We start from the raw sequence: 27,094 nt of genomic DNA on the forward strand, positions 1-27,094 counted from the left end.
TTCTCACCTAACCCTTCTCTCAACACAGCCCAACAGTTAAATCGCACTGAGCAATATCGACGCGATGTCTGGGTGGAAACATGCGTTTTCGTTAAGCAAGCATGAGGTGCTGCAGGCCACGCCTCCGGGGACGGCGAAGTTGATTTGTGAGTCACGACGTGTCCAGTTTTCCTCTAAGCATGAAGCCTTCACACTCCTTGATGGCTATTGGAAACTCACTCTGGCAACTTCATCTTAAATCTAAGGCTTCAAGGTTTTGCAAGTTGACTTTGCCTGCTAGATGAAGACGAATCCGTGGGCGGGTCCCGAAGATCATCAGCCTCCCTTATTCGATTTCCCCAGCCGTCCAAAGATCCAGCCGACCCTCTGAACTGGCCATCATGGCGCAAGTTCGCTCTTCTCTTGACCGTTAGCCTCTACTCGTTTGCAGGCAACTTCACGAGTGCCAGTATTGCGCCAGGACTTCAGCTGTGGTTCAAAACGTTCCCGACACAAATTCGGCCTTTCAGCGACTTGACGTACTTCATTGCGGTATGTAACCCGGGATACCACAAGTTTAAAAGCGCTCAAAGGCTCATGGGCGGTTACGCTGCAGATCAGCACATTGTTTCTCGGCGCCTCAAACATTTGGTGGGTTCCGTTGTCGAATATTTTTGGTCGAAGGCCGGTGCTGCTCGTTGCTACACTTCTCATGACTGTTAGCACCATATGGTGCGCAGTTGCGACTTCGTACAACTCTGTCCTCGTTGCCAGAATCTTCCAAGCTATAGGTGGAGGTGCTTCTGAGACTGTTGCTCCGGCTCTTATTGGCGAGGTTTTCTTCGTTGATGAGCGTGGCAGGGCCATGGTAAGTTTGCTCACTCAGTAATGCGATCTGGTGTTTCCGTCGTTTACTAACAATCTGTGACTGCAAAGGCAATTTATACTGTCTTTCTTGCTGGTGGTCCACTCATTGGTGGTATTGCTGGTGGCTACATTGGGTATCAGCTTGGCTGGGCCTACATCTTCTGGGTTGGCGTTGCCATCTCTGCGGTGTGTTTTGTCGGGGTCCTCTTCTTCGTCCCCGAGACCTTATACGAACGTACTTTGGCACCTGTTGATCCGGCCGTCATCAACAACGTCGATGAAAAAGGGATGGAAAGCTACGTCGAGGATGTTGGGAGTCAAGACGCGAATCACAGGCCCTACACGTTCGGCAGATCTCTTGGCTTTACTCACTATCGCGGCGGTGTGGCTCGCAATTTCATTGCGCCATGGCGAACAGTTGCTCTCCCCGGAACCTGGGTTGTCATGTTCCACTACGCCGGTCTCGTCGGTGGTATCGTCACCATTTCCACGATCGGGCCTCAGCTGGTGGCCATGCCACCTTACTCATGGGGCGCCAACGTAGGCCTCATTAATATGGGAGGTGTCATTGGCACAATCCTTGGTGCATTGTACACATACCTTCTCTCCGACGCCCGGCTGAAAAAGGCTGTGAAAACACAGGGGGGCCTGGCAGAGCCTGAGAACAGACTCCCAACAATGTTCCCTGCGCTTGCTATCGCCACGGGTGGATTTTTCACGTTTGGGTTCGTCGCTCAGTATCCTTCGCCAAACGGCTGGGTTGGCCTGTGTGTTGGGTTTGCCATGGTTGCTTTTGGACTCATGCAGGTGCCCTCGGTCGGATTCAACTATGTAAGTCCCTGCGATGCCTCTTACCGTTTTCCAGCAACTAACACATATCGTATTACAGCTCATCGACTCGTACGGTCGTCTTTCAGGAGACTGCTTTGTGGTTGTGACTATCATGCGTGCCATAATCGCATTTGCCTGGACATTTTTTGTATCGCATTGGGTCGAAGAAAAGGGTGCCGCAGAGCCATTTGGCATATTTGGTATGTTGATGGGAATCTTCTCCATGCTCACAGTTCCAGTGTGGATGTACGGAAAGCGGACGAGGATTGCAACTGCGAGCCTGGTTGAAAGGACCTGAGGCGTTCTGCGGTGTGGCCTCTAGATAATTCAGACATGATTGAGATTGACAAGCGCCTGTATATGTGTGAGCCGAGATGGAGTGATTGTCAATCCCATGTCATTAAGTACTTGTGTATCAGATATATGAGTATTTGGGTTTATCTAGGGCATTATTTCTTCTAATCTGTTGACATTATTTAATCAGACACAAAGACTTTACTAAATGAGGCAGGCTAACAGTTGTGGATCATGACAACTCGATATTTGGATCGAGATGGTGTCCCATGTCTTCGAGTGTTGACTCGGGTACACGGCAGCAACTTCAAATGCTAAGTGTGGCAGTCGTGCCGATTGTCCCAGATGGAGACAGCCCGTCGCATAGAATGACTCATGTTTTACAACGGCCGGAGAATGTGGAAATATCATTTCAAGAACGATTATTGATTACAATATACATATGATGTATTCATCTAAAGTTCGGGCTAGGTGACACCGCGATACTGACCAAGATCATTCCTTAATTCGTTTTTATTGACAGAAAAGTCGTTACACTCCTTTAGATAGGTTGTAAATAGACTAGGTGATCTTTTGCCATACCTCAAACCCCTGTTAACTATGCTTTAATTTGAACGGTTACCGGCACTCAGGACACCAGACGCTCAGCCCCACAAGACGGCATCACCGCCCGAGCTAAACAGTAAGAAAGATGTCTGTTGTATATTAAACTTCAAGCAAGGTAACACTGAGGACGTGGACATAAACCTTCTTTACTCTCTAGAGAAACGATGCCATTATCCTTTTAACGCTCTCAACTACGAAACATAAAAATTTTTTTTTAAGTCTCCTCTGTGGTCTACAACAAAGATTCCTTCAAACACCCAAAAAAAAAAAATCGTTTGCAAGTCAACAACCTTTGTAATTGTTTGAGCCGTGTGTGTGCATGTTTATGTTGTCTCTTAAAAAGCTGTATCATACCCTGATGAAGTATCCAGTCACTCTTGCTTCTTTGTGTTTGTGGCATGATACATTCTCTGTTTATGGACTTGATATTTTCACACTGACTTAGTAAACAAGGGGTGCGGCTTACTCCCAAGCTGACACTATTGCTCTCTAGTGCGCCAGTCGAGGGGACAACGGGTACAACTTGCCTTAAACAGCGGAATACACAACTCAATCTTGCACAGCAGGCGGGGCTCTACTTTTGTGACTGGCGGTACTGGCTTTTCTAGCGGCGTTCAATGCTTTCACTCCCTCATTTCTTGAGAAGACGCTTTCTATAACAAATGAGAACCTTCGCCGATATCCCAAATGGTACTCCACAGCCATGCTAGATTACGTTTGTGTTCTAAAATCAGACAGAGTACCAGAAGAAATCCTTTGTCTATACAGCTGTTGTCCCGTGATTTAGGTTACTAAGGAGGTTGTAAATAGTTGAATTGCCCAGCTCGAAGCATTCAATTTCAATTGCATTCTTTAGCTTCGTATCGGTCAGTGTAGCTGGAGTAAAGCGGAACTTGTAATCACGCCTTCCTTGTGCGCCACTTGGGTTGAAGTGGAGTCATTAAGTCCAGTAGGCTCTAAACATTATTAAGCAATGCACGGAAAAGACTTACTCGGAAAAGCAAGGGATTCTCTAACGGAACTAATCTCATTAGTACATCCAAAATCATCGTGTCTTTCTTATTGCTGTTCTTATTCTTCTACTTGTCATTGCACTTGGGCTGTTGCGGTATCATTTTAGTCAGCTCAATAACAGTAGGGTTCTCCTGATCAGGCTCGATGATGTTGATGCTTTATGTTCGCTACGGACTTTATGCAGCAGTTAATTTTCAGATGTCTCATCTAATAACGTTTGAACTCATCAGTGTTGCACATCGGACTGGCAGCGTTTTACATCGTGCTGCGATGCTCACTCTAAGCAAGGATATTGGACTGCTAATGGCTAAGTGGAAATTACCAGTCACTGAGCCCAAGTGGCCTCCTGTTTTTGTATTTCTGTCGCATCGTACGTCCATTAGAGAAACGCCAACAGCTATGACAAGTGCAAGTGAGGTTTAGTGCCTAACACATTCCTCATCTATGACTTAGGTGTAATACCTAAGACAGGAAGACTATACAGCGTGTGGCTTCAGGAAACACTAATAGAAATCTCAGTCTATATACAAACTGGAATGTAGATTCGATATATTAACCCCTGTTACTTGGGTGGTTTGGACACTGTTTCCTAAAGATTGGGGATAGCAAAGGCTCCGATCATATTTTTGATTCCATAATTAATCCATAAATTCACGGTAACCACCACTTTTCACATCTACCGCTTTCATATGAAAGACAGCTCCTAATTCGTAAGAAGAGCCAAGTCAATTCGCACCGTGAGCTGCTTTTTATTGCCATTATTCGACATCGTTCTGGTAATAGGGTAGAAAGGCTGTTAAAGCAGATTTGAAAGTACATGTTTCTGTCCCTAAATCATGAACGTGAGCTAGCAGAGCCTGAAATAGAGCCCGTTGTGAATTCACGGATGTCCTCACCCCATACGCCTGATTGTCTCTCAACCCTAGACTGTTGATCTAAGAGGTTCTCATGGTACTAGACATGCTTGCCAGGGGAAATGTGAAATTCTACTAACGGATGATCCAGATACACCAGAGTTCACCTCCCGCATGGGGCTTGTCGACTAGTAGTATTTCCAATTACTTTCTATGAGACGAACCTTTTGCTGCCAATCCAAGGAAGTTTGTGCAGTATTCCCCTCTATCCACTCCGTCTCGGCAGACGTAATATATTTCTTTCAACTACCCGTCTCTAAGGACTATCCTTTCTTACTACTTACCAATCCCTACCTCTTTATGGACTCGGCAAGCTACATGAGATAGGTGTCTTATGGGTTGCTTAAATCTCAGGCTCAAAGAATTGAGGACAAAAACTAAATTCATTTTTTGAAAGTATCCATATCTGCTGTAGGAAGGACCGCATGCTGAAGTCAATAGCTTACGAGGTTTCACATTAGAATACTCAGAGACAGGAGTCTGTAACAGAAATTCGCTGCTATCTTAGTCATTCATTCATAGTAACTCTATACAACCTCCCACCAATAACTTGCTACCAAAGTCGTCAAATCTTCTATCTAGGTTCCTATTTCAGATTGCGCTGAACGGCTCTTGCCATAATGGTGAAACTTGTGACCCGGCTGTTACGACTGGGATGATGCACAGTAGGTTCGTACATCCTTTGGAAAGATTATGAAGCGGCTTGTCAATGTGTCCAGATATTCAGTTCTTAATTGCTTCGTACCATTAGTGAGAGAAAATGTGAAGGGCTTTACAGTTAGGCTTTTCATATACTCATTCAGCTCAATTGTATGCGCATCACAACAGAAATTTGCGAATGTCCATTCTGCTCACAACACTTTAAACCATTTCGGTCGCAAAGCTTCGTAGATGCCTAAACTGCATGGTTGTGTTGCTCAAAAGGAGACTTGCAAACCTCCTTGTCACAATCCTAGTCTGAAGTCAGTATAACATTATGGATAATTAGGAAAAACAAGATTTTAGCTCCTGTAGGGCTCTGACGCACTGATGATGTCTCGTAGGCGAACTGCAAACTCTGCTTTGGCTGTATCAACTTTGACAATTTCTTACATCAGCGCTAATTGAAAACACATTTCCCGAGCACCGAGAACAGGGTAAGACTCGTTTGCATTTCCATTCTTCCACAAGCGAAAACGGCCCTGCTGACAGGAATATTGGGGGATCAACATTTAATGGAGATGTTAGGTATGTTATGTTGAGAGAGGGGTAACGATCCAAGCACCACTGCCGAACCAGTGATGTAGTCATATAAGTAAGGACTCCTAACTCAGAAGTGACTACGTCACTAGAGATGGAAATGAAGGCAGTCAACCTGTAACCTTTACCTGAGCTCTTCACTCTGTGCGGCATAGCAGCAGATATGATAGTTTTGACCGAGTTCTGAATCGCCGACGGATATACAACAGTCATAAAGGTCAGAAGGCAAACTCGGTATTGATAAGTACACTGGTGAAGTACTAAAATACAATGACGGCTGAGTAGTAGTTCCCCACAGATAGCCATTGCATTGCGATAGAAATACGGCCTGATAAATATCCTGCAAGTACCGCTCCCCTTGCCGCAAGGCAACTTGGCATGGGTTGCCCTGACCATTGCATCACCTCGCGATCAAATGTCTGTAATTCGTGGTTTTAGAAAAGGTACCTCAACGGCATTACTCCTAGGAGAGAGATCGGTTTCAAAGTGCCCGGAGCACGGTAAGGATGGTACGACCGCAGCTTGGGAGGGCGGTGTGTGCTTTCGAATGAGTATCTGACGCGTTCTTCCTCCACGTGTCTCCCCCGAATGCAGGCAAATACTTTAGTGCTATCAACTGTGAATGGGCCGCAGTTTGATGTAGCATGTTTCCTAATCAAAACTTCGCTAACGCAAAGATTTGAAAACCAGCAACACCTCATGCTCTATATATCGTAGTAGGGGCCATGTTCTATTCACGATTGTATATAACTCAACTGTTTCATTTGATATGCTTGGGTTTAAATTTCAATCAAAACAGCATTCAGGGGCTTGAACTATAAATGCGTTGCAAAAAGAAAGCCCATGCGAATGCGATTTCCCATTCCAGGAAAGATGGGCGTCAATGTGTCGAGCCCCATTCAAGGGCTCAAATGAATATTGTCTTGATGGGTAATAGAGCCTAAGCTTATTTGAGAATTGGGAAAATGTTGTTCGATGTTAATAGCCTACCCTACCCAAAGGAAGACTAGCAAAAGAATTTACTAACTGCGCCCAAGGCCATATCACATGATACGCACGTAATATGGCCATCGCCATCACCCCCAGAAACAGCGTCCTCAAGATAGTTTTTTTCTTTCTCCAACCGAATATTCGTATCTACGCAAGGATGCCCCCTGAATCTTCACGTCTATTCCTTACAATTGTAGTAATTTCTTCCTATGGTACACTGCGTAGTAAATTACGATCATCGATTACAGTGGAAATCGCTAGATAGTTATCGTAACTTAGTTTAACCCGGTAAGAGTTTGGCCAATTCCCCTGGGGTACACTAGCTTAACCACTTTTTACCCCAACCACTGGAGAAGCTTGTCATTGACAGTTTTTCTGCCTTGTCTTAGGGTCACCCTTGTGCTGCTTCGCGTACCGCTGACTCATGCGTTCCTCTAATCTAGAACAACCGGCAATGACTCCCCGGTTACTACCGACTCATGAGTTTTCTTTGTTACTGACCTATCAGCGCTGTCAATCAACAATCAATCAATCACACTTAGCCAAATGACAATAATCAAATTGGGCGTGGTCTTCCCCTACTCAGTCAAGATCATCGCCAGAGTTGAGTGACTGTAGTTGCATTGACGGCATGGTTGCTACCTACTAGCGATGCTATACAGCAACCATGTAAAATATCACTCCTTGAAAGCTAATTCCACCGCAGGTTTGAGCGAGATATCACGATTTGCTACGTCGTGAATCTATATAAAGGCCATCAAACCCCGTAGAGTGAACCTGTTGTAAGCTGCAAGCCTCAACACATCAATACCACAAGGCCTTATTCATCACTTGTGGTGAAGCAAAGTGCTGAACGTAGGCATGTATTCAAAGTAGTAGATTGAGTGGCTTGTCTTCTCCTAACTACACTATGGAACGATATTGTGCCTAAATATGTTTTGTGGGCGAAGCGGAATAAAGATATTCCGGTCATTCCATTTCGGGATTATCCCCACAGGCGATATGTGGGTCACGTGATGGTGAGGCTGCGCACTTCGCCTCGAAGGCATCACGACATCACTCTTTCAATCAAACAACTTCCCTCAATCACCAGCCAAAATGAAGGTTACTACTACGTTCTTCACTCTCTTCACTCTCGCCAGCACTGTCTTGGCTGACGGCTGCTTTTTCTGTGCCGAGAGAAAAGGAGGCATTGTCGTAAGCAGTCTCCTGGCTCCCCTAAGTACGTAAACATGCTGACATGACGAAGTGCACTACCCCTGGCCCTGGCGCTGCAAGCCATGGCTGCGGCTGGTGCTGCGACACTGCGGACCAGTGTATTCGCCTCGTTGACACTGGAGTCTGCAAATAAGTCAATGAAGGAGGGACATGACGACTAAAAGGCAAATAGACTCAATAGACGTGTTTGTTCTGACAAGACTCAAGTAGTTTTGCGTAGCCCTGTGGTGGTTTGACGTCGACCTTGGCTTTGTGATACCTACATCAAGGTATCACCTATGAGTAGTGATCTACGATACCTGTGATAATATGCCTACTGCCTTCGCTTGGGACCAGCCTGCTTAAATATTGCCCAATTTCTTGCGAAATATTAGTCTTTTAAAAGTCTTTATAGAAATTTTGGTCGAATTTTGGCATAACGAAGCTGTTGCTATAAGGTTAGACGAGGCCACGCGAGAGCAGCTTTTGCTGCGACAGGATGAAATCGGACTGTAAGGTCTTTTCTTATTTGCTTTTGCCAACAGACTGCTCACCGCTTCTGGACTGCTGGTGCACTTCGGAGAGGGGAACTAATGCGGCGGCCATGTCTCTGTACGTATGCGGCACATATATTTCGAGCTTCTCTTGAGCTTTGGCCTTTGAATGATCGTGAATGATCGGGATCCTCGGCCATCGTGAAGTCAGAAATGTTGCTTAATGGCTCGTCGATCTTTTCTTGGAAATGGCCGTTGCACAGCCATGGTTGTGCCAGGCCACTATTGTCTCTCCCAAGTCAGCGTAATGCCAACGTCTGAACTATGGACAACCAATCCTAGAAGAGAGGCACTGAGCACGTACAAGGGTGGCATGTTTTGATTTCCGAAGGTAGGAACGGCCGATGGGCGTCTTTCGCATCAAATTGCAGGGGTAGGACATAACAAAATAGCCCACCAGCGGTCTTTACTGCTTAACTTTATGCGGGCCATGACTAGGTAGTCATCTAGAAGTTGCGGGTCTACCTGTACTATTCAAGAGCTATACGCTCTAGAAAAGGAAGAGGGCGAACAGATCTGCTGTACGATTTCTTGTCAAGGTATATCAATTATGCTAGCTCTCGGTGTTTAGCAGAGAACAGGTCGCTATATCAGGACCTGCTACCTGTACGGCCAGGGTTCAATTTTAGTGAAGGATTTGGCTCGACAGATGCTTATCACTACTCCAGTAAACATATGTTTCGCGTAGCATACAAGCTAATTTGGATATCTGGAACCTTGAGAGTGTTGGATTAAGGCCTTTGAATGCTCTATTGCTGGCGCCGACTCAGCAATCGTGTACCTGACTCTTCCTAGCCCGTGCGTGGGGGCGGTGGACCAGGAGTAGCATATCCTATGCCGATATCGTATCGAGTGCCAGATGGCAACAGGTAAGACCTGACCCTTTTTAAACCCCATGTTTCTCCAAATGCTAACCATATTAGTACTTGTCATTTCACCAAAATTGCACTACCAGTGCATGAGTTGCTAGTACCCCGTATGCCCTGTACCTGTTGTCTTCTGGCAATCGACAGGATAAGCCTCAGTGCACGTGGCTGGCCAGGTCCAGACCAACCGCATCAAAACGCAAGCCCCATATACTAGACGCTGGAAATGCCAAGCAGTCACGGAAAAGCTTGTTCCCAAGCCACATCTGAGAATAAAACCACCATCCTGACAAGCACAGTCAATGCTTTTCTACGATGCTTGTAAACAAACTATAGCACTTCTGGCAAATGGAAATGAGAAAGACAACTGCAAGGCTGATTTTTCTATACATTCTGCTGTGGCGTTGAGCATTAGGAACCCTGTGGACCTGGACGAGAAGGTATTTCGAAATCAAGAAATATCGGCGTGCGCCAGGAACCCTGGAAAACACTCCAGGTCCCGGCCCAGGTACAGCGCTTGGGCATCGCTCCCTCGTCGCGTCTGGCTGCTCATACCACTTCTTGCAAATAGGAGACCGATCAAGCGCCCGTCTAGTTGTGGCATTAATAGGCTATGTTGAACAGCTGCGCCCCAATCGTCTGTTTCATAGGGGTGCAACGAGTTGCAGAGCTTGCAGTAGTAAGTGATTGGTTAAATTGTAGGATGCTCGACGGTGGACCAAGTCATTCCGCTCAGACGAGCAGAACCCTTCCACATCCAACAACAATTGAGGGAAAAACCTCTAGTAGGTCCGGCTCGCCATTCTCTGTGGGCTGGACACCGAGTAATGCATCGAGTTCTGAAAACGGTGGATTCTTCAAGCTTACTCTTTTGCCGCCTTAGCTGGTAGAACCTCTGGTTTATCCTTTAGCAACAATATGCTAAAGTAAAGTTGACGATGAAGCTGGCTGAAGATGTGTAGGAAGTAAAACTCAGCCGTCGGAGGAGGTTGCTGGCGGCCGTTGAAACGAAGGTCACGTGGGTGCGCCAAACAACACTCATAGCCGGCCGTCAGCCACGCCCTTCTTGCTGTTCCAGCATTATTGGTGCTGAGCTGAAACGTCACTCGGCGCTTGGGACTAATATCGATACGAAATTTTGCTTTTAAGGCTACGGCTGTCGGATGAGTGATCCTCCTTCAGGCCAAGGCGGCTAAGTGCACAGATGCAACCCCAGGCCACATTATAGGTCAAGAGCTCGATGTATAATACGTTATCAAGGCATATCTCGATCCATTCACGGATTCATTATGTTTATCAATGTAGAGCCATTTTTATATTGTAGAAATCGATGGTTATCACACTTTAAGGGGACTCCTCGTGTAACGTGAGAACAAATGTTGATATCAATTTCACACAGGAGCAGGCCCTCGCCGGGAAGGCTTAAAGCGATGGAGCAGCTTATATGCAGCTGGAGACTGGCTTACACTAATCATATTTCAGAACAAGCCATAGCAACAGCTGCAATAACCACAAGGGCCGCTAGTCAGTCGGGGTTTACCGCCTTATGGTCCACTGTAGGCTGGTGAATAGCCGTCCAGATATCTTCAATAGGCCTGACATTTTCGACTATCATATTTTTTGGCTGGTGCCAGGGTCGACTCTCAGGTGGACGTTCAGCGTACATCCAGCGCCCTGTCAACCTGAATGTATTCTGGGCTATGTCAACCTTAAATTTCGCTGTGGCCAAAACAGACTACTATATGTCGATATTACCTGCGCGCCAACTTATAGCTAGGCAACAAAGACTGCTCGAATACATTGCAATAAAACCAGAATAGTTTATTAAGTTTCTAACGGATCATTTGTGAAGCATGGCTATCGAAATCTCCCAAAGTCGTGTCATAGCAGGCGTGCTGAGTGCGCTGAAAGGCATCCATAGTATTGATCTTCATGATGCTACGCTCTCATGTCAAGGTGAGTGCATATTCTTTCGAGCCGAGCTACAACTAAGAACGGACAACTACACAAGAATTAAGAAAATATCAAGTCTTAGGATGGAAAAGAGACGCAGCTTATCTTCATACCTGTCTCAGCCACCTTGTTTAACGACGCATTTAATTAGTCTAAATTAATAGCCGCCGGACTCAACCCTTCCTTCTTTAGTCTCAGGCAGTTTTTCAACTTTATAGAAAGTAAACTCTGATGAAGAAATCATATAGTTGTTACGGCCAGCTAGTGACAGTAGGGTTTCTGCTAACAGAAGTTGAGGCTACGGTACTAACAATAGGTCTTTCGTTATATATAAGTAGGTCGTACTAGTAGATCGAGGGTTAAGGTAAGGTAATCAGTCTTATACTAGGTAATAAGGTATAGTAATATCATAAACTATAAGCTAAGCTAAAAGTTATCAAAGATAAATCATAAGTTGATTACTAAAGAACTATCTAAAGGCCTTAAGCAGTACTTAAGTCCTAGTCTATATACAAGTCCCGAAGTAAGCATTCTAGGTAGCTCTAGTAAGCGCTTACCCTGCTTATCGTAAGCGCTTACTTGCCTTAGCGTAAGCGCTTACTAATTCCTTATCAGTACTTACTTCCTTATCGTTACGTAACCTGTATGATAGTTCTTCTACTCCGGTAGTAACCTATTGTTTCCCGTGTGTCCTGCATATATCTGACGGCGCAGCCGCTGGCCTGAGTGGGTCCGTTAACCCTCTGTTAGGCATAACGAACGGGTCGTAACAATAGTATAAGCAGAAGCTATAGCCTACGTTACCTAGTTATATGCAACAGATCCTAAGCTACCTTAGGCGGTCTTAGTATTGCTCCAGATGCCGTTGTCTATGTTATTATACTTCCAAAGGACACATCCAGGGGAGTAGATCTACTATCCGGGTTTAAGAATCAGGGGCCAGCAAAGAGAGTCCTGTTCCTAAAATGATGATGTCTTTACAATTAGTTGAGCGCCAGTGATTGGCCTTGTAACTGTTGAAGATTTACAAGGATCTGTAAGCTAACTACAAGCACAGATAAGAAATTAATCCGCCTTTACATAACTAGCAATTGTTTATATCAAAAGGGGATAGTCATTTCGTCAAACCAGTTGCTTATTGGTCGCCAGGTCCACATTTAGTTTAGGCAGCCATTTCCCATTTCCGCCAAGGAAAGCAAAGAATAGCTGAGAGATATATAATCTTATACTTTTTTTGTTTTTCTTATCAAGAAACTAGCGCATGTTATTATTTCACTTTACTTTGTCGTTAACAACATCGAAGCTCGCTGTATTAATAACAAGAATTTACCTCAACAGACAATCACAACGAATCGACTAATATTGCCTATATGCGACCTAGTCCGCCCTCTCCTCTACTTCTTAGACCATTACCACTCGGTGTTGAATCTATTATGGATGGAATCCCTAATGTTACGGTCAGCTATCCGACAGTAGGGTCTGCTAACAGAAGTTGGGGATTGACGCTAGTAAACAGTATTGTCGTGTCGTAAGTCTGGTTCGTAGGTCGTAGGCTGTGTCGTAGATCGGTAGTCAGAGGCTAAGGTGATCAATCTTAGGCTCAACAAGTATTCGCAGTGAAGGTAAGCTGAAAGTATCCTGAGGATGAATACAAAGTTGATTGCTGAAGAGCTATGGAAGTCTGACTATGAGTCGAGCTCAGGTCATACTATATACAAGTCCGAACAGTACCCTTTGTTTGTTTTACCGTTCCTGATCCTGACGGGGTCCGTTCCTCGTTCATACGGATCCCGTATGTGCCAAGGACGGACTCCGTATTCTTGGCGTACGGATCTAATCTCTTATCTTATCGTCACGTGACTTGCACCATAGTTCTTCCGTTTCCGAGTGAATCCCTGTTGTTCCTGTGATTCTGCAGTACAAATGTCCTGTTACAGCCGCCCGAAAAACATCAACAACAGCGAGAACGAAATTTTTGAAAATCGGAGCAAAAACGGCCCCAAATACGCGTGCTCGCGGCCACAGAGCCCCCTTCGATGCAATGCCATCCTCGGCCTTGATTCTACGTCCCAAAGGGGCCCAAGATGGCCGCAGAGCACGCCCCGACTACAATGAAAAACTTGAGAGCAAGCCGCAAAATACGACATATCAATAGACAACACTGTTACCACCACCACAGGCGAGCCACAAGCCGCTACACGAAGCACTAAGACTGCGCCCAAACAATCAACTTCAACACAACAGCCGCCGACAGGTTTTGGGTCACCTGTCACCCCCGACAAAGTTTGCAACGTCCCACAACGACGAAGACGAGTCCGACAGAACAGTATCACCTTCCGCACGGAGAAAGCACCAGGCATTAGGCATGCTACGATCGATGCCACACAATACTACAGACCACAGACAGACTGGTCCCCTGTCGCCCCTTTTGCGAAGAAGGATTGGTGTCCCTTCAACGCGCGACAATGTCTGCGGAATCTGTGCGGGAGCTCTCATACCCAGTAATCGAACATGTCGGAGTCAGTGGAGCATTGTGCTTCGTGGAAGACCCTTGGGCCAATGTGGTGGAGGGCAATAGTGGTCAACAGGCAAGAAACAAGAGGCCACATAGGAACCCGGCAGGAGGCAACAAAGAATTTACAGATGCAACTAAGAAAACGGCACATACAAGTCCGGGAGGATACGGACAAAACAAAGAGACAAAGCTGAGCGCTGGGGGGAGACTGTAGGTACAAAGAACCAGATACGGTGCTACCAGCACCAACTGAACCGAAGCAGGAGGACGCAAAACAAGCATTCTAGAGAGCAACACAAAAGCGAGAAAGCAGACAGGAGAGCAACACACTTCTTCAACAGAGGGCACAAACACACAGAATAGAGAACATAGTGGGGAGCTTGGGGATAGCTGGCCCTGATGCAACATCAGGGCGAAGTGGGGCGTCGCTGTTCATTGTCGACGCTTCGGCTACCTGCCAAACCCCGCTTTCCGGGCATAGCTGCTGGCATAAGAGCGGCTTCATAACCGAGTAGGAATAAATCAATCAATCAATCAATCGACGTCCAAGTGGGTCTTTCAGCTGTTATCCTTGTTTACGGGTCGTAACACCTAACTTGGAACTCGAATCACCAAGATTGTCGTGCCGCGAACCTCGAGTCGTTTTAAAGGAGCTACTTAGAAACGTAATTGTCAGCGGTAACCACTCCGTCGATACCAAATTCATAGCAGATCTCTTGAGTGGTGCAGAGAGCAACTGGAAGACACCAAATATCACAAAAGTCCAGTCTTTTCCCCAATTCGGACAACTTCCGCCAGAAATTCGCAGACGGATATGGTTGATGTCCATTCCGAGCCGAACAATCCACGTCAGCAATAATGTGAAAGAAAGAGTGTGCTGGAATCGCCGTTTGCCTATTCCAGCCCCGGCGCTAGTTTGCCGCGAGGCATGGGCTCTCATCAGACCCTATATGCACCAGATCCTCGACCACGGAATCGATAGTAGGCTTTCAGGTTTCAACAGGCGGTTTCAGCAAAGGCGAGTAGCATGGGTCACTTCCTGTGATACGCTTAGCGTCGGATGGCAACTTGTACGCTACGGTGGCTTAAAGGTGCATTACACGCCACAGCTGCCAATCTTCAAAAGACTTACCATCGATCTGGCATGTCTTGAGCTGTCCGTCAGATTTGGCCTTCTGAAATTTATACGTTATTCTTCGGCCACTTTTCAAATTCATCTTCTACAAAAGATCGGAATTATCATTCACACCGTTGAAATCATCACGCCGATTAGCCTTGGAACTCCCAGGAAAAGTCACCCATCTACGCAAGAACCCGCAGCCCTGGTTTCGGACATTGCCGATCTGCCCGATGCCATCGAAAGCCATGGCTCATCAGATGGTCACGGTACTCAGACAGATGTTGCAGACTTTTCTGAATCCGATATTCATTTTGTCGAAGTTGTAGAATTGACTGACACTCTTCGCATTGAAGAATTACTAAGTCTTCACTTTCACGCTGACCGTGGTATTCCTGCATGGGATCCTCAGGATAGGCTTGACCGGGTGACGTGGTGGCATGAGAACGGCTATTCTCGAGCTAAGGAGGCAATTTCGAAAGTAAAGGCCTTGGAGATTTGGGACAACCAATTCGATGGTCGTAGAATTAGGGTGCCATCATTAGAGTCCATCAGAAAATCTGAGTTGCCTGAGCTTATACCCACAGTGAAATTTGTTTTCAAGTTTCCAGGGACGTTCATACCAGGGATTACTGTTGACGATGCTAGGATACTCCAGGGAAAACGGTATGATGATTGTTATGCCGGGGCATGCTTCCCAGGAGACCTATCAGATGATGACCTCTAATAAACACCAAAGGCATCCAGCAAGTTTACGAGTTAAGAGTGCAGGGTTAGGGATGAAGATCTTCTTATAATTTCTCTAGAGTCTATTAGGAGTTATCTATATCATTCAGTAGTAATCAACTTCTCAAAGATTTATCTACCTCCTCAAACAGATCTTTCTCACCTGCATGAGGATGGTGACTTCTATTCATTTTGATGCAATAGATTGCTTCCCAGAGTTCATCCTCAACCAAAGCTTCGTACACTCCAGTTCGACGGTGTAGTCTCAGCCACAACTGCCACATTAAGCATTTAGCACCACAGCCACAAGAGGGAAGTCAAAGCGCCATTTTCCCTAGAAAGCTGGTCCCGATAGGGCAGCTTTAGAGTTCTTATTAACGCTTTCAGGAAAGCTTTGTTTCTCACAGCACTCGCTGCCCCGGGCCAAACTCTGGGGCAACCGCAGCGTCATTCCAGTCTCCACTCTCCAATTGTCCAATCCACATCTCCAGATAAACCGGAGTCGACTTTATTTTCTGCTGAGTCATCGTCGGAGGGGTATTCCGATGCGGGACCGTTATCGGGTCCTCTCGATCTGAATGATTCACCCCACGTTCCCAATCTCAAAAGCCCCAATTCTCACAACGACGTCTACGAACCACCAAAATAACACCCCCCCGCCCCCAGATAACCCGCCCAACATGACTCCCAGTCTCCAGCAAGCCAAGATCTCCTTCATTGGCGGCGGCAACATGGCCGCCGCCATCATCGGCGGTCTCCTCGCCAAGGACATTCCCAAGCAGAACATCTATGTGTCTGAGCCGTGGGAGGTCAACCGCGAGAAGATGGCTGCGCAGGGCGTGCGCACGACGACGTCCAACCTCGAGGCGTCCAAGGATGCCGATATCGTCATCCTCGCCATCAAGCCGCAGGTCTGCAAGACCGTGTGCGAGGAGCTCGGAGCCGGGTGGAAGGGATCGCAGAAGCTGCCCCTCGTCATCTCCATCACGGCCGGCAACAAGGTCGCCAGCATCGCCGAGTGGTTCAAGCAGAGCGGCGGCAGCGCGCCCTACATCGTCCGCGTCATGCCCAACACCCCTGCGCTGGTGGGAGAGGGCGCCTCCGGCATCTACGCCAGCGAGGACGTGACCGAGGATGAGAGGAAACTGACCACGGCGCTGTTGGGCAGCGTGAGCAAGGCCACCGAGTGGGTCGACAAGGAGGAGCTGTTGGACGTCGTCACTGGACTGTCTGGTAAGTGACCCTCCCTTGCACGGATGATGATGATGATGAAATAAGCGCCGCTGACTGTACCTATCAGGATCCGGCCCTGCTTACTTCTTCGCTTTCGTGGAGCACCTCATTGCTAGCGCCACGAAGCTCGGCCTTTCAGAGGAGCAGGCCACCCGCCTGGCGAAGCAGACCTGCTTCGGTGCCGGCAAGATGCTCGTCGAGTCATCTGAGGAGCCCTCGCAGCTGCGCAAGAACGTCACCAGCCCCAACGGCACGACGCATGCCGCTCTTGTGAGCTTCGAGAAGGCTGGCCTGAAGGAGATTGTGGACGGCGCTGTCAAGGCGGCGACGGACCGCTCTGAGGAGCTTGGCAAGCAGTAGATATGAACGTCTTCGTGGGCGTGCAAAAGAAATAAAAGTAAAATAGAACCATGGTCTTTTCAGCTTCGGTGCTTTGGAAGTCGGCTTATTTTCATCTGGAAGGGGCGAGATTTACTCCGGTACTCGTATCTGCATGAGCATGTGTCGGGACTTCTTTAACATGAGGTGAACAGTATTCTGTGTGCAGCAGATACAAGCGGAAACGTTTGCTATGCTTGATATTCTGTAATTAAAGGGCAAACATGGTTCGCCGTATTTTGTAGTCTTCGAGGGTGCAACTGTAAAATGAGACACAATAAAGCGTACCCTGCTTACCTTGGATCTGCGGCCATGGTTCCCCGTTTGACTTCCATTTCCAGCAAGAATGTTACATCCCTTGGCCCCAGTTACTCTCCAAAACCCATCTCCAGAAACGACGTGGAAATTGGTGGTTCCGTGTGTGATCCGCAGTACATCAACCCCTGTACGCTGTCTAATCACATGAGACCGAGTAACGGCGTTGGACTTTGACTGAATTTAGAATGGTATTGTTAGTCATTCAGACGACGTTAACAGTGGACACTTTGCATGAGATGATTTCCCTAAGGCTCGCATCACTCTAGGTGCCCGAGAAGATTGAACATCTGGTGACGTGACATGAGGTTTACTCCAGAGATATCATTAACTTAAGTGCTGTACACAGTCCAGCCTAAGCTTGAACAGCTCTGGCCAGGTCCTTTGGCACCCGTTGGTATGCAGACCAACTCGTATCTAGCGGCGCGAGGGAAAACGTCCTCAAGATAAGTAGGAAGCGGTGTCATCTCACAGTCTACAAGGTGCCCAGAGCTGCTTGTTATTCTTACTATAGGATATTTAATAATGTATTTTTTACGTCACAGGCACCCATGGACACATCATGTGACGAATGTTGCAATGCATGAACAAGATACCATCAACGCCTATTACCACAGCGCAAGGCAAGGTACACGTCGGAGGGAGCACTGAAGTTGAAATTGCAAACGGCACACATATTAAAGATCGACAAGTTTGCATCTTGAAGCCGAAAAAGCCGTGAACACACATCACGCTAGGCCGACCTTGAATTAACTCGAGGCCGCGTTGCACCAACAAATCGTAGACATCTAGGCTTGCCAAGTTCCCATACGCAGTGAAGCCTCCGTGATGCAAAAAGGCATTGATCGACTGACGTGGTGATCAAGAGGAAACAACAAGACACGGCACAGGCATTAAGCGAGAGTAAGACGGGCTCCGAGTGGCTGGATAAATGCGTTTCACACGGCTCCCTTCGGCGTCTTGGTATCGGTAGTAAGGAAGAGATCCACTTTGTCCGGATGCTCTTTCCGATGCCGATCGATTGACGGACGATAGAATGGTTTCTGGAGAAAGAGTTGATGGCGAGCTGTGATAGTATGAAGAAGTCGAATTAGTAGATGGAAGAAGAGCGTCCGAGGTGATACTATGGTCGTTCAAAGATGTAGGAGGAATAAATAGGAGCAGTACGTCCATAGTTCTAGTTCCGTTAGGGCCATCAACATTTCTGCAGCTTCATCCACTTGCCAATAAGTTTAATTATCAACCAGCGAACATGAAAGCCTCTACGAAGCTGGTGTTTTTAAGCGCGGCCAGCACAGTGCTCGGTCACGCGACCTTCCAACAGCTGTGGGTTGGTAGTCAGGATCAGGACAGTAGCTGCGCTAGACTTCCTGTAGGACGACCCACGATATCCACAAGATACTTACTAACCATCGTCCAGCCGAGCAACAGTCCCGTCACGGATGTTTCGTCTAACGATCTGCGGTGCAATGTCGGCGGAGCCACGGGCGTCCCCGGTATCTGCGAGGTTCCAGGTGAGTACCCACAATACCGAGATCGAAGAGGTTGCAGCGCAGCAAGAAAGCTGCAGACATGGTGTACTTGCTAGTTGCTAATTCGTATTCACAGCGGGCAGCACCGTCTCTGTCGAAATGCACGAGCAGCCTGGCGAACGGGACTGCTCCAGGCCAGCCATTGGCGGCAACCACTACGGTCCTGTCATGGTGTACTTGAGCAAAGTGCCCGACGCGACAACGGCGGACGGGTCGTCAGACTTCTTCAAGATCGGCCAATATGGGTACACGGCGGCGGACAAAACGTGGGGCACCGACGTACTCAACGAGAACTGCGGCAAGTTTGAGGTTTTGATCCCGGCAGGTCTGGCGGCCGGAGACTACCTGCTCCGAGCTGAGGCTATCGCCCTACACGCGGCTTCGCAGCCGGGCGGAGCACAGTTTTACATGACGTGCTATGTAAGTTGTTTCCTTTGCCTCACACACCCGGTCGGTTCAGACGGCATTCTCGGAAGCTAACGCATGTGGGTTTGTTCCAGCAAATTCGAGTCTCCGGCGGAGGCAGCACGACACCGGCCGGCGTCAAAATCCCTGGCGCATACAGCGCGTCAGATCCTGGTATTCAGGTTGACATTTGGGGCAATGGGTTCAGCGAGTACACCATTCCGGGACCTGCCGTAGTGTCCGCTTAGGAAGAGGCTAGAACTTTGTTGGTGCGATGATGCACGCCTTGTTTACTGGTATGGAGTTGAGATCGGATCAAGGATAGGGATGTTAACAGAATGAGCTCGGTATGATGAGGGGCGTGCAAAGTGTGGCGATAGAGATTGGCTCATAAGAATAACTTCTCTGTTTGGCCCCCTTTTTTCTTGTTTTTCAGTCGCAGACGTAGACATAGTACGATGATAACGAGAGATAAACGCATGCATATCGGGGAATATCCTGCATATAAGTACCGCGGTCTCGAATCTCATAAAGCGTCAAGGTTACGCTGGGTCAGGCTGGTTCCGCGCCATAGCGGCGCTGCAGCTAGGGTAAGGTCACGCCACGAGCTTGTTATCTCGGCGGATCAACAGGGAATAGTCAGGGAAGGCTTTAGAGCGGGAAACAAGCCTGCAGGGATGGTGGGCGATGGTGTTGACAGGTTCGCTCTTAACTCGGAGAGAAAACAAAAACCGGCGAGATGGTGGGTTAGGGATGCTGGTCAACATCGTTGTGGTGCTTGGATGAATACCGAGATTGAGGCTCCCACCGCCTGTTTGCTCGGCAGACCACGAAAGTGGGTTCTGACTCGGGAGGCTCGCAACTCGTGAGACGATCGGGATGGGGTGATGATGATGTTATCTCGAGACTTTTGGCCTTGTCGGACAAAACCGGTAGACAGTGGTCAATGCAGAGAAGCAGTGCTGGGTAGAGGCTTGTTGGAGAGGAAGAAGTCGCATTGAATTGGCTGGTTGGCAAGAAATGAAAGCAGATGAAAACAGAAGAAAGGAAATCAGATCCTCGTTGGAGATGATAATGGTGGTGCCTGATGTTTAGATTGGAGAAAAGGATGATGATTCTAGTCCAATAGATGGAGATGGAGGGGATGAAGCTGGACTTATGCGACCGTTGCTCGCAGAATCGAAAAACAAGAGGTGCAGCGCTGCAAGTCGCCCGCTGTCACGGGTTTGTTACGCTAGCCACTGAAGCGAGACGCTTATCCCGATTGGTGCAGCTTCTACTGCTTCTGGCAGCTGAGAGCACAAGATTATACTATGTACGGCGTGCCCAGCAAGATCAGGTAGCCACAACCAGGCAAAGCTTACTTCAGACGCACCCTCCCCAACAGCCCTGAGAGCGCCACAATGCGCTGTCAGCACCTATTATTTGCTATACGTATGTACCTGCTGAAAAAGATTGCATCCATCATTGACAAGGGGCAGGAGTGACCGACACCGGTCGGATGGTAGCCGGCCGGGTATTGCGCTGGAAATAGCACCTTGTTTGGTCTCCGTAGCGGCCCGGTGGTGTCCACTCAGCGCTATTCACTATCTACCCTGCAGGGCGCATCCCTTGTACTGCATCATCCAACTTCTGCCCGACATGTCACCGCATCCACCGATCACTGAGTTGCCCATCTCTCCTGCTTCCTTTCAACCTTGTCCTCTGCCAGCCTCTATCCGCAAACCCAGCTTCGCGTCAGCTTAGTCGTGCCACTCAATCAAAACAGCAGACACATCATCGCATCCGTGTGTAGGAGCCAATCTATTGGCTACCTTGCATTCGGCATCTCCATCGCATCACCCATTGTTCCTGACGTCTGCCTCGTATCCCTGCACGCCCTCCTTCTTTGGACGGTGGCTTCGAGCCTCAATACCTGAGCGGAATGGTTTAAATATGACCGTCCTTCATATGGTTTCCGAGTTCTATTTCGGTCCTTCCTGAACGACAAGAGCCATTGTTTCTATACAATATCTTTTACCTTTATTACATCTTTACAAACGGATATCATGTCTGGGCTCATAACCCCGATAGACTCGTTACCCAACGAGGTATGGCTTACAATCCATTCTGTACCCAAATTGCCCTCTAATCGGACTCTAGATCCTGATCGCGATCCTATCCACCTTCGAATCCCGCGAGCTGCTCCCCTTGACCCTCGTCGACCGCCGCTTCAATGCAACCTCCACCACTATCCTGCAACACCGTCTGCTACACACGGCTAAGCTGGAAGGACACGAGATGATTCTGGAGAGCTATCACCCGAGTGCCAAGTTATCAACCCCTTCCATCTCATGTCGCTTTATGGGAGTCGACTTCCTAAATCGCACGTGGGCCGGTGAAGAGGACTTGGATTTGTGCGACCTCTCTCAGCTGTACTCGCACTTTCTTCCAGTTGTCTCGGAAGAGACACGGCGCATGCGGAGGATATACTCCGGCCGCATGCCCGGTGCCCCGGCTCCACAAGAAGATGTCGGCGACCAGCCAGTCACCCAAGAAGTCTGCCTGGATGAGGGCGAGCTGTTTTCGCAGCTCTGTACAACAACCAGCTTGGTTAAGACGGGCCCAAGTCCCGGCATCTTCGCTAGCCATAGCAATATTGAAAACAGCGTAGTGCGTGTCTGGAGACATTGGCTTCAGCGGATGTCGGTCAAGTGCGCCGTTGCACCGGCCGGCGAGCAGCAGCGCGACGAGAGCACCATTTTGTGGGCTGACACCACCAAAAACGTAGGCCTACGATTTAGTGTCACTTCGATCACCCCGGGGCGGACGGCGGCCCCCCGCTTCACGGATGAGGATCCGCCCGTCACATATTCTCTTCGATACGAAGGTGAGTTTGGCGTCTTGAACTATCACGTCCCACGCAGCAAGCAGCTGACGATGCCAACAGAGTTGCTGGTTCGCACAAGCCAAGTGTTGCTGGCTATGGAGAAGTCAGCGGTGCAGGAGGTTGTCGATTCAGGTAAAGCCATCATTATAACTTCTTATTGAGGGGTATCCCTCTGCCCGGCCGATACCGGCCGTTATCTACACACACAGCACTTATCAGCCGGCCAATGCTGCCAGCAGGCTTCACTGGCGAAACGCTGAAAGAAAAGTTTCGATAACAGCAGTGAAATGTCTCTGGAGCAGGGTCAGGGGGCGACCTGCATCGGGCCCGCCCTGGCCGCGGCCGGTCAACCCTTTTTTGGGCTATACCGATTCTCACCGTCTGACCACTGAGTAGCGGCCATCTATATGACGAAGAACCGATTAAGCCTCAAAAGCATACGCGACTACGTCACAGACACTTTCCTGGTCATTTTACTTACAATTGTTCACCTAATGTAGGTTTCGTCATGCAACTCGACACCAAGAGTGCCCACGCGGTCGAGACGGTCTTAATGGCGCCTGCCATGCGACCTTACTTCCCACACGCCGTTGCTGTCATGTAATGACACGTCCTTTTCGGGGAAAATTAACACACTTTGAATCACAACAACCAGCTCTAGAGGCGAACGTTATAAAGCGCGATTGTCGAAAGAGGTGGCCTAGACTTTGGAGGCCGCTACCTAACGAAACGTGTTGCATTTCATTGGTGTTGCCGCTGCCAGGCCTGCCATGCAATGCTTTGAAATGCCAGGTCGATCGTTTCAGCATTTTGGCATTATCATCATGCGCCAGTAGTAATGAGGAAGGATTTATGACGAAGATCGGGCTAGAAATGCACCATACACAACTACAATGGAATATTCAAGATGGCGTTTGGGGGGGACCTAGAAAGGGCTACACCACGGAGATACTCTTCGGGACCTGGGGAAAGGGGAACTGCAATGATCAATGGGATGCAGGATGCAATATAGATCTTCACGACCTTGGGGACGTGATCGCTAAGGTTTTTTAGAACTGATTCTAATAAGCATGCGCTATGAACATCTTCATCATTCCTCAAGGCTGCTCCATACACATCTGACGGCACCATGTATGATCGCCGTTGTGGGGCTCGCTCTCCTGATCAACCGAAGCTGCCGAGACTGAAGCCGCTGGGACAACGTCACAGGCCAAGTCTAATTTCTCGCTGGAGAGACAGCTCTCAAATGTAGACGCGGCATACGGTACATTCGTTGAGGATTTCAGCAGTTGGCAGTCAAAATGAAATGCAACCTGTCCAATCGATGACAGACGCATGTGATGACGATAGAAGCTTCGCTGACGGCAACTTTATTATTACAGCTAGCCCAGAAGGGTCTTTGGACGAATCCAGGCCATTGCTCGGACGAGAGGATCCTGCGTGTAAGGCGAAACCGCGAACAATACACAGTAATCGCATACCAAACTCAGTGCATCGCCATCTTTAATTGCAACGCCGCCATCTTGGCCATTAAAGATGGCCATTGCGACAGTTTGGCGAACTGGCAGGGGGCCCTGGTTCTTGGGGGCTTTTCGAAACGGCCTGCAACCAGGGCTCTTCCCCCCAAGGGACGCAACTTACCGAGACCGACAGTTGAAGTTGAAGAACCAGAGAAAAAAGGGCTCCGGATAGTACGCTTCGACAACCACGAGACACCATCCTGGAGGAGTCGGAGAGACAGATTGTAAGGGGACCACATTGGCAACTCCATCACAACGGATGACAAGTGAACATGGGACGTGTGAGCGACGTGCTTCTTGTCGCCAGCTTCTGCAGAAATATGCACCCAAGCGTAATGGATCCGCATCCAGTGGTCGGACACGCGTGGCCGGCTTTTTCCCTGCCTGCCAAAGCAGATGATGAAGATCACTAAATGCATCGCAATCTTACCTATCACTGTCAACCTTGTATCATTCGCCAAGGTATATCTACACATGAATACCTATCACTTGGTCAGATTATCGTTCCGCAGCACTAGCCATCGTATGTGCACAAAGCCCGTTCGGCGGGATTCAAAGTGTCGCCACAACGACGCTAATTTTGAGCCTCTTCAATATTAAGCCTACTTTATTAAGGTCTTTCAATATCAAGTTCCGCCGACCAAGGCAGCCAAGTGGTAATATACCCTAGAGACAGTCCCAGCATCAGGAACGTTTCAGTCCCTTATCCACCCAGGCCGCCGACGGTCCAAGCATGCACACGGATGGGGGCCGTTTGACAGGCCTGGCACCCCTGTAAACCCCTCTCGTCCAGTGGTGACTCGGAGAAGGGACCGAACTCCTGGCCTACGCCGCGTGCATGATGCCTGCCCGCCCAGGAACCTCTCATGCCCGGGTCCGTGAGGTCGCATCGGGTCGCTCAAAGCCGTGGGAACGAACAAGCCCTAGTTGACAGGATTTTCCATCGAAACTGACCGGAACGCCAACCAGAAGTTTCCATCTTTCATCATGCAATGCCAGCTGCAGGACGGCAGGGCCAGAGCATGTTGGTCTTGGTCGTCTGATATCTAATTTTCAAGATCATATTTCCTTCTTGCCCCTCATTTTGGCTCGTTCTTTCTTCAACATACTCCACCGATTGGGATTTTTGTTTCTTTCTTGTCTTATCTTTTTTTTCTTTTTCTTTCGTTCTTGTACTGCTGCTGGTTCAGTCTTTACCGTTGCCGTGAGCTGGACTCCGTTTGAGAAATACGTTTGGACGACATAACGAACTCGATAATATACGCACACATGATGGAGAAGGACGTGGATCAGGGTGACGGCGGTTTGGCTCGTCCAAAAGAGAGCCATGCCGCGGAGCATATGGGTAATAGAGTGTCGCTTGCGAGGATGTCAATCGCCGGACCGCCGCCGCCGCCGCCGCCGAAGGAGAATGTTCTCCGCCCGATGACGAGTTCGACCAAGAGGCTTTCCTTCTCAACGACGACGAGTCAACGGAAGATCAAGTATGGGACTGGAAAGCACGCTCAGACTGAGCTGAGCCCTCAACCGACTGATGACCTTGATGATCCTCTGGTGAGTTTACTCTGCAGTATATGTGAGGACAAGTATTGATAGCGTACCCAGAATTGGCCACAGTGGAAGAAGGAACTGAACTTCTTTGCGATTCTGATGACGGTCGGCTTGGTTGGGGGAATGAAGACAGCATGTGTCAGCGTCAACAGCGTTCTAGCCGTGCAGTTCAACGTCTCATATACAGCCGTCGCCTCGTTGACCGCCGTGCCGCTCGTGATTTCGTCATTCACGGGACTTTTCAGTCTGATGGCATCCAAGATCTGGGGTAAAAGGCCGGTGTACCTGGTGTCGATGGTTCTAATCTTCATCGGCGCGATATGGAATATGGCGGCAGGCGGCAGCTTCGGCCAGTGTATGGGAGCGCGCGTTTTCCAAGGCCTGGGTTGGGGCGCGTTCGACACTCTTGTCCTTGGCTCTATCCAGGATACATATTTCGTATGAGTCCTCTCAAGTCTAACCCTTCACTAGCGCTAACGGCGTTCAGGAACACGAGCGCAACACCCGGATCACAGTTTACAATATCCTCTCCGTCGCAACGACTTGGGGTGCGCCGATCCTCGGCGGCCTCGCCTCGCAGAACGCAGGCCAGTTCACGATCCAGTTCGCCATCATCAACGTCTTCCAGATCCTCGCCATTCCACTCCTCGTCTTCGGCGCTCCCGAGACTGCGTTCGATCGGTGGTTCAGCGGCAGCCCTGCGCCGACTCCTGGGTCTTCGGCGCCGTGGGTGTCTGTGCCGCCGAAGCCGCTCAGCAAGCCGACGATTGAGGATGCTAAAGCCTACATCCGCACGATGCGCCCCGTCTCTTTCTCTGGTACGATGGACCTGCGAACGATCCTCCAGGCACCCCGGGCATTTGCTGCGCCGACGACTATCGTGCTCTTTGTCGTCACATTCTTGCCGTATTGCTCGTTGTGGGGCCTGACCGAGTCACTTTCACTGCTGTTCTTCCCCATGCCGTGGATGCTTCCCGCCTCCTCCTTGGGCGGGTTGATGGTAGCCCCCTTTATTCTGGTTGTACTCACCATCATGGGATTCGCATTCTACCGCAGGCGGCGCCCGAATTGCTCTCCTTGCGACATTGTCTGCACCCTGGTTGGGGGCACTGTTCTAGCTGCGGCGGGCATCCTCGCCTTCGGCTTGAAGACATTCCACGTCATGTCCGACGTAGCCGACGTGCCTTCCGCCATGTTCGCCACCGACGGGGTCGGCACTCAGCTGTCGTTCCCACTCATATCTCTACTTCTCGGCTTCCTTGCAGCGGGTGCGAGTGTCCTCGACATGGCGATTCGGCCGATCATCTGGCGCTCTACGCAATTCACCTCTTCCAACATGAACGTCTGTCTCCGCAACGTAGCCGATATGGACGCCGGTGTGACCTGCTGGCGCAACCTTTTCGCTGGCATCTTCGTCATGACCATCCCCAACGCCATCGTCATGTGGGCTGGGCTAAAGTCGACGGTTGTCGGGCTGGGAGTCTCTCAAATCATCATCGGCCTGGCAGTCTGCAGCGTATGGTGGTTCTACGACGATTACGTCAGGGGATTGGATGGGAAGGTGATGGGTCTGGTTGATTTGAGCATGTTGAAGAGGACGGGAAGCTTCTTTGATACGGATTAAGTACT

The 27,094-nt window shown here is 48.9% G+C and overlaps 7 protein-coding genes across 7 annotated transcripts; all 7 read left to right on the forward strand.

Annotated features, from left to right (window-relative positions):
• Positions 1-64: 64 nt before the first annotated feature.
• Positions 65-1,975, forward strand: CTRU02_212423 (major facilitator superfamily transporter; the record flags this gene model as incomplete). Its single annotated transcript, XM_036726946.1, has 5 exons — positions 65-158; positions 281-531; positions 596-847; positions 916-1,677; positions 1,736-1,975. 5 exons carry the CDS (start codon positions 65-67, stop codon positions 1,973-1,975), a joined length of 1,599 nt encoding a protein of 532 aa, XP_036581190.1.
• Positions 1,976-7,832: 5,857 nt separating this feature from the next.
• On the forward strand, positions 7,833-8,085 carry CTRU02_212424 (uncharacterized protein; the record flags this gene model as incomplete). The annotated part of the gene is made up of 2 exons (XM_036726945.1): positions 7,833-7,931; positions 7,984-8,085. 2 exons carry the CDS (start codon positions 7,833-7,835, stop codon positions 8,083-8,085), a joined length of 201 nt encoding a protein of 66 aa, XP_036581189.1.
• Positions 8,086-14,769: 6,684 nt separating this feature from the next.
• CTRU02_212425 (uncharacterized protein) lies at positions 14,770-15,663 on the forward strand (the record flags this gene model as incomplete). Its single annotated transcript, XM_036726944.1, has 1 exon — positions 14,770-15,663. One exon carries the CDS (start codon positions 14,770-14,772, stop codon positions 15,661-15,663), a length of 894 nt encoding a protein of 297 aa, XP_036581188.1.
• Positions 15,664-16,342: 679 nt separating this feature from the next.
• Positions 16,343-17,255, forward strand: CTRU02_212426 (pyrroline-5-carboxylate reductase; the record flags this gene model as incomplete). Its single annotated transcript, XM_036726943.2, has 2 exons — positions 16,343-16,895; positions 16,963-17,255. The coding sequence occupies 2 exons, from the start codon at positions 16,343-16,345 to the stop codon at positions 17,253-17,255; spliced, it is 846 nt and encodes a 281-aa protein (XP_036581187.2).
• A 1,964-nt stretch (positions 17,256-19,219) lies between these two features.
• CTRU02_212427 (glycoside hydrolase family 61 protein) lies at positions 19,220-19,773 on the forward strand (the record flags this gene model as incomplete). Its single annotated transcript, XM_036726942.1, has 2 exons — positions 19,220-19,540; positions 19,621-19,773. 2 exons carry the CDS (start codon positions 19,220-19,222, stop codon positions 19,771-19,773), a joined length of 474 nt encoding a protein of 157 aa, XP_036581186.1.
• A 1,800-nt stretch (positions 19,774-21,573) lies between these two features.
• On the forward strand, positions 21,574-22,555 carry CTRU02_212428 (F-box domain-containing protein; the record flags this gene model as incomplete). The annotated part of the gene is made up of 3 exons (XM_070205837.1): positions 21,574-21,615; positions 21,668-22,394; positions 22,455-22,555. 3 exons carry the CDS (start codon positions 21,574-21,576, stop codon positions 22,553-22,555), a joined length of 870 nt encoding a protein of 289 aa, XP_070060650.1.
• Positions 22,556-25,183: 2,628 nt separating this feature from the next.
• Positions 25,184-27,089, forward strand: CTRU02_212429 (cycloheximide resistance; the record flags this gene model as incomplete). The annotated part of the gene is made up of 3 exons (XM_036726940.1): positions 25,184-25,468; positions 25,520-25,903; positions 25,953-27,089. 3 exons carry the CDS (start codon positions 25,184-25,186, stop codon positions 27,087-27,089), a joined length of 1,806 nt encoding a protein of 601 aa, XP_036581184.1.
• Positions 27,090-27,094: the final 5 nt, after the last annotated feature.

Source organism: Colletotrichum truncatum, assembly GCF_014235925.2.
Source record: "Colletotrichum truncatum strain CMES1059 chromosome Unknown Contig_0008, whole genome shotgun sequence".
NCBI classification, from domain to species: domain Eukaryota; kingdom Fungi; phylum Ascomycota; class Sordariomycetes; order Glomerellales; family Glomerellaceae; genus Colletotrichum; species Colletotrichum truncatum.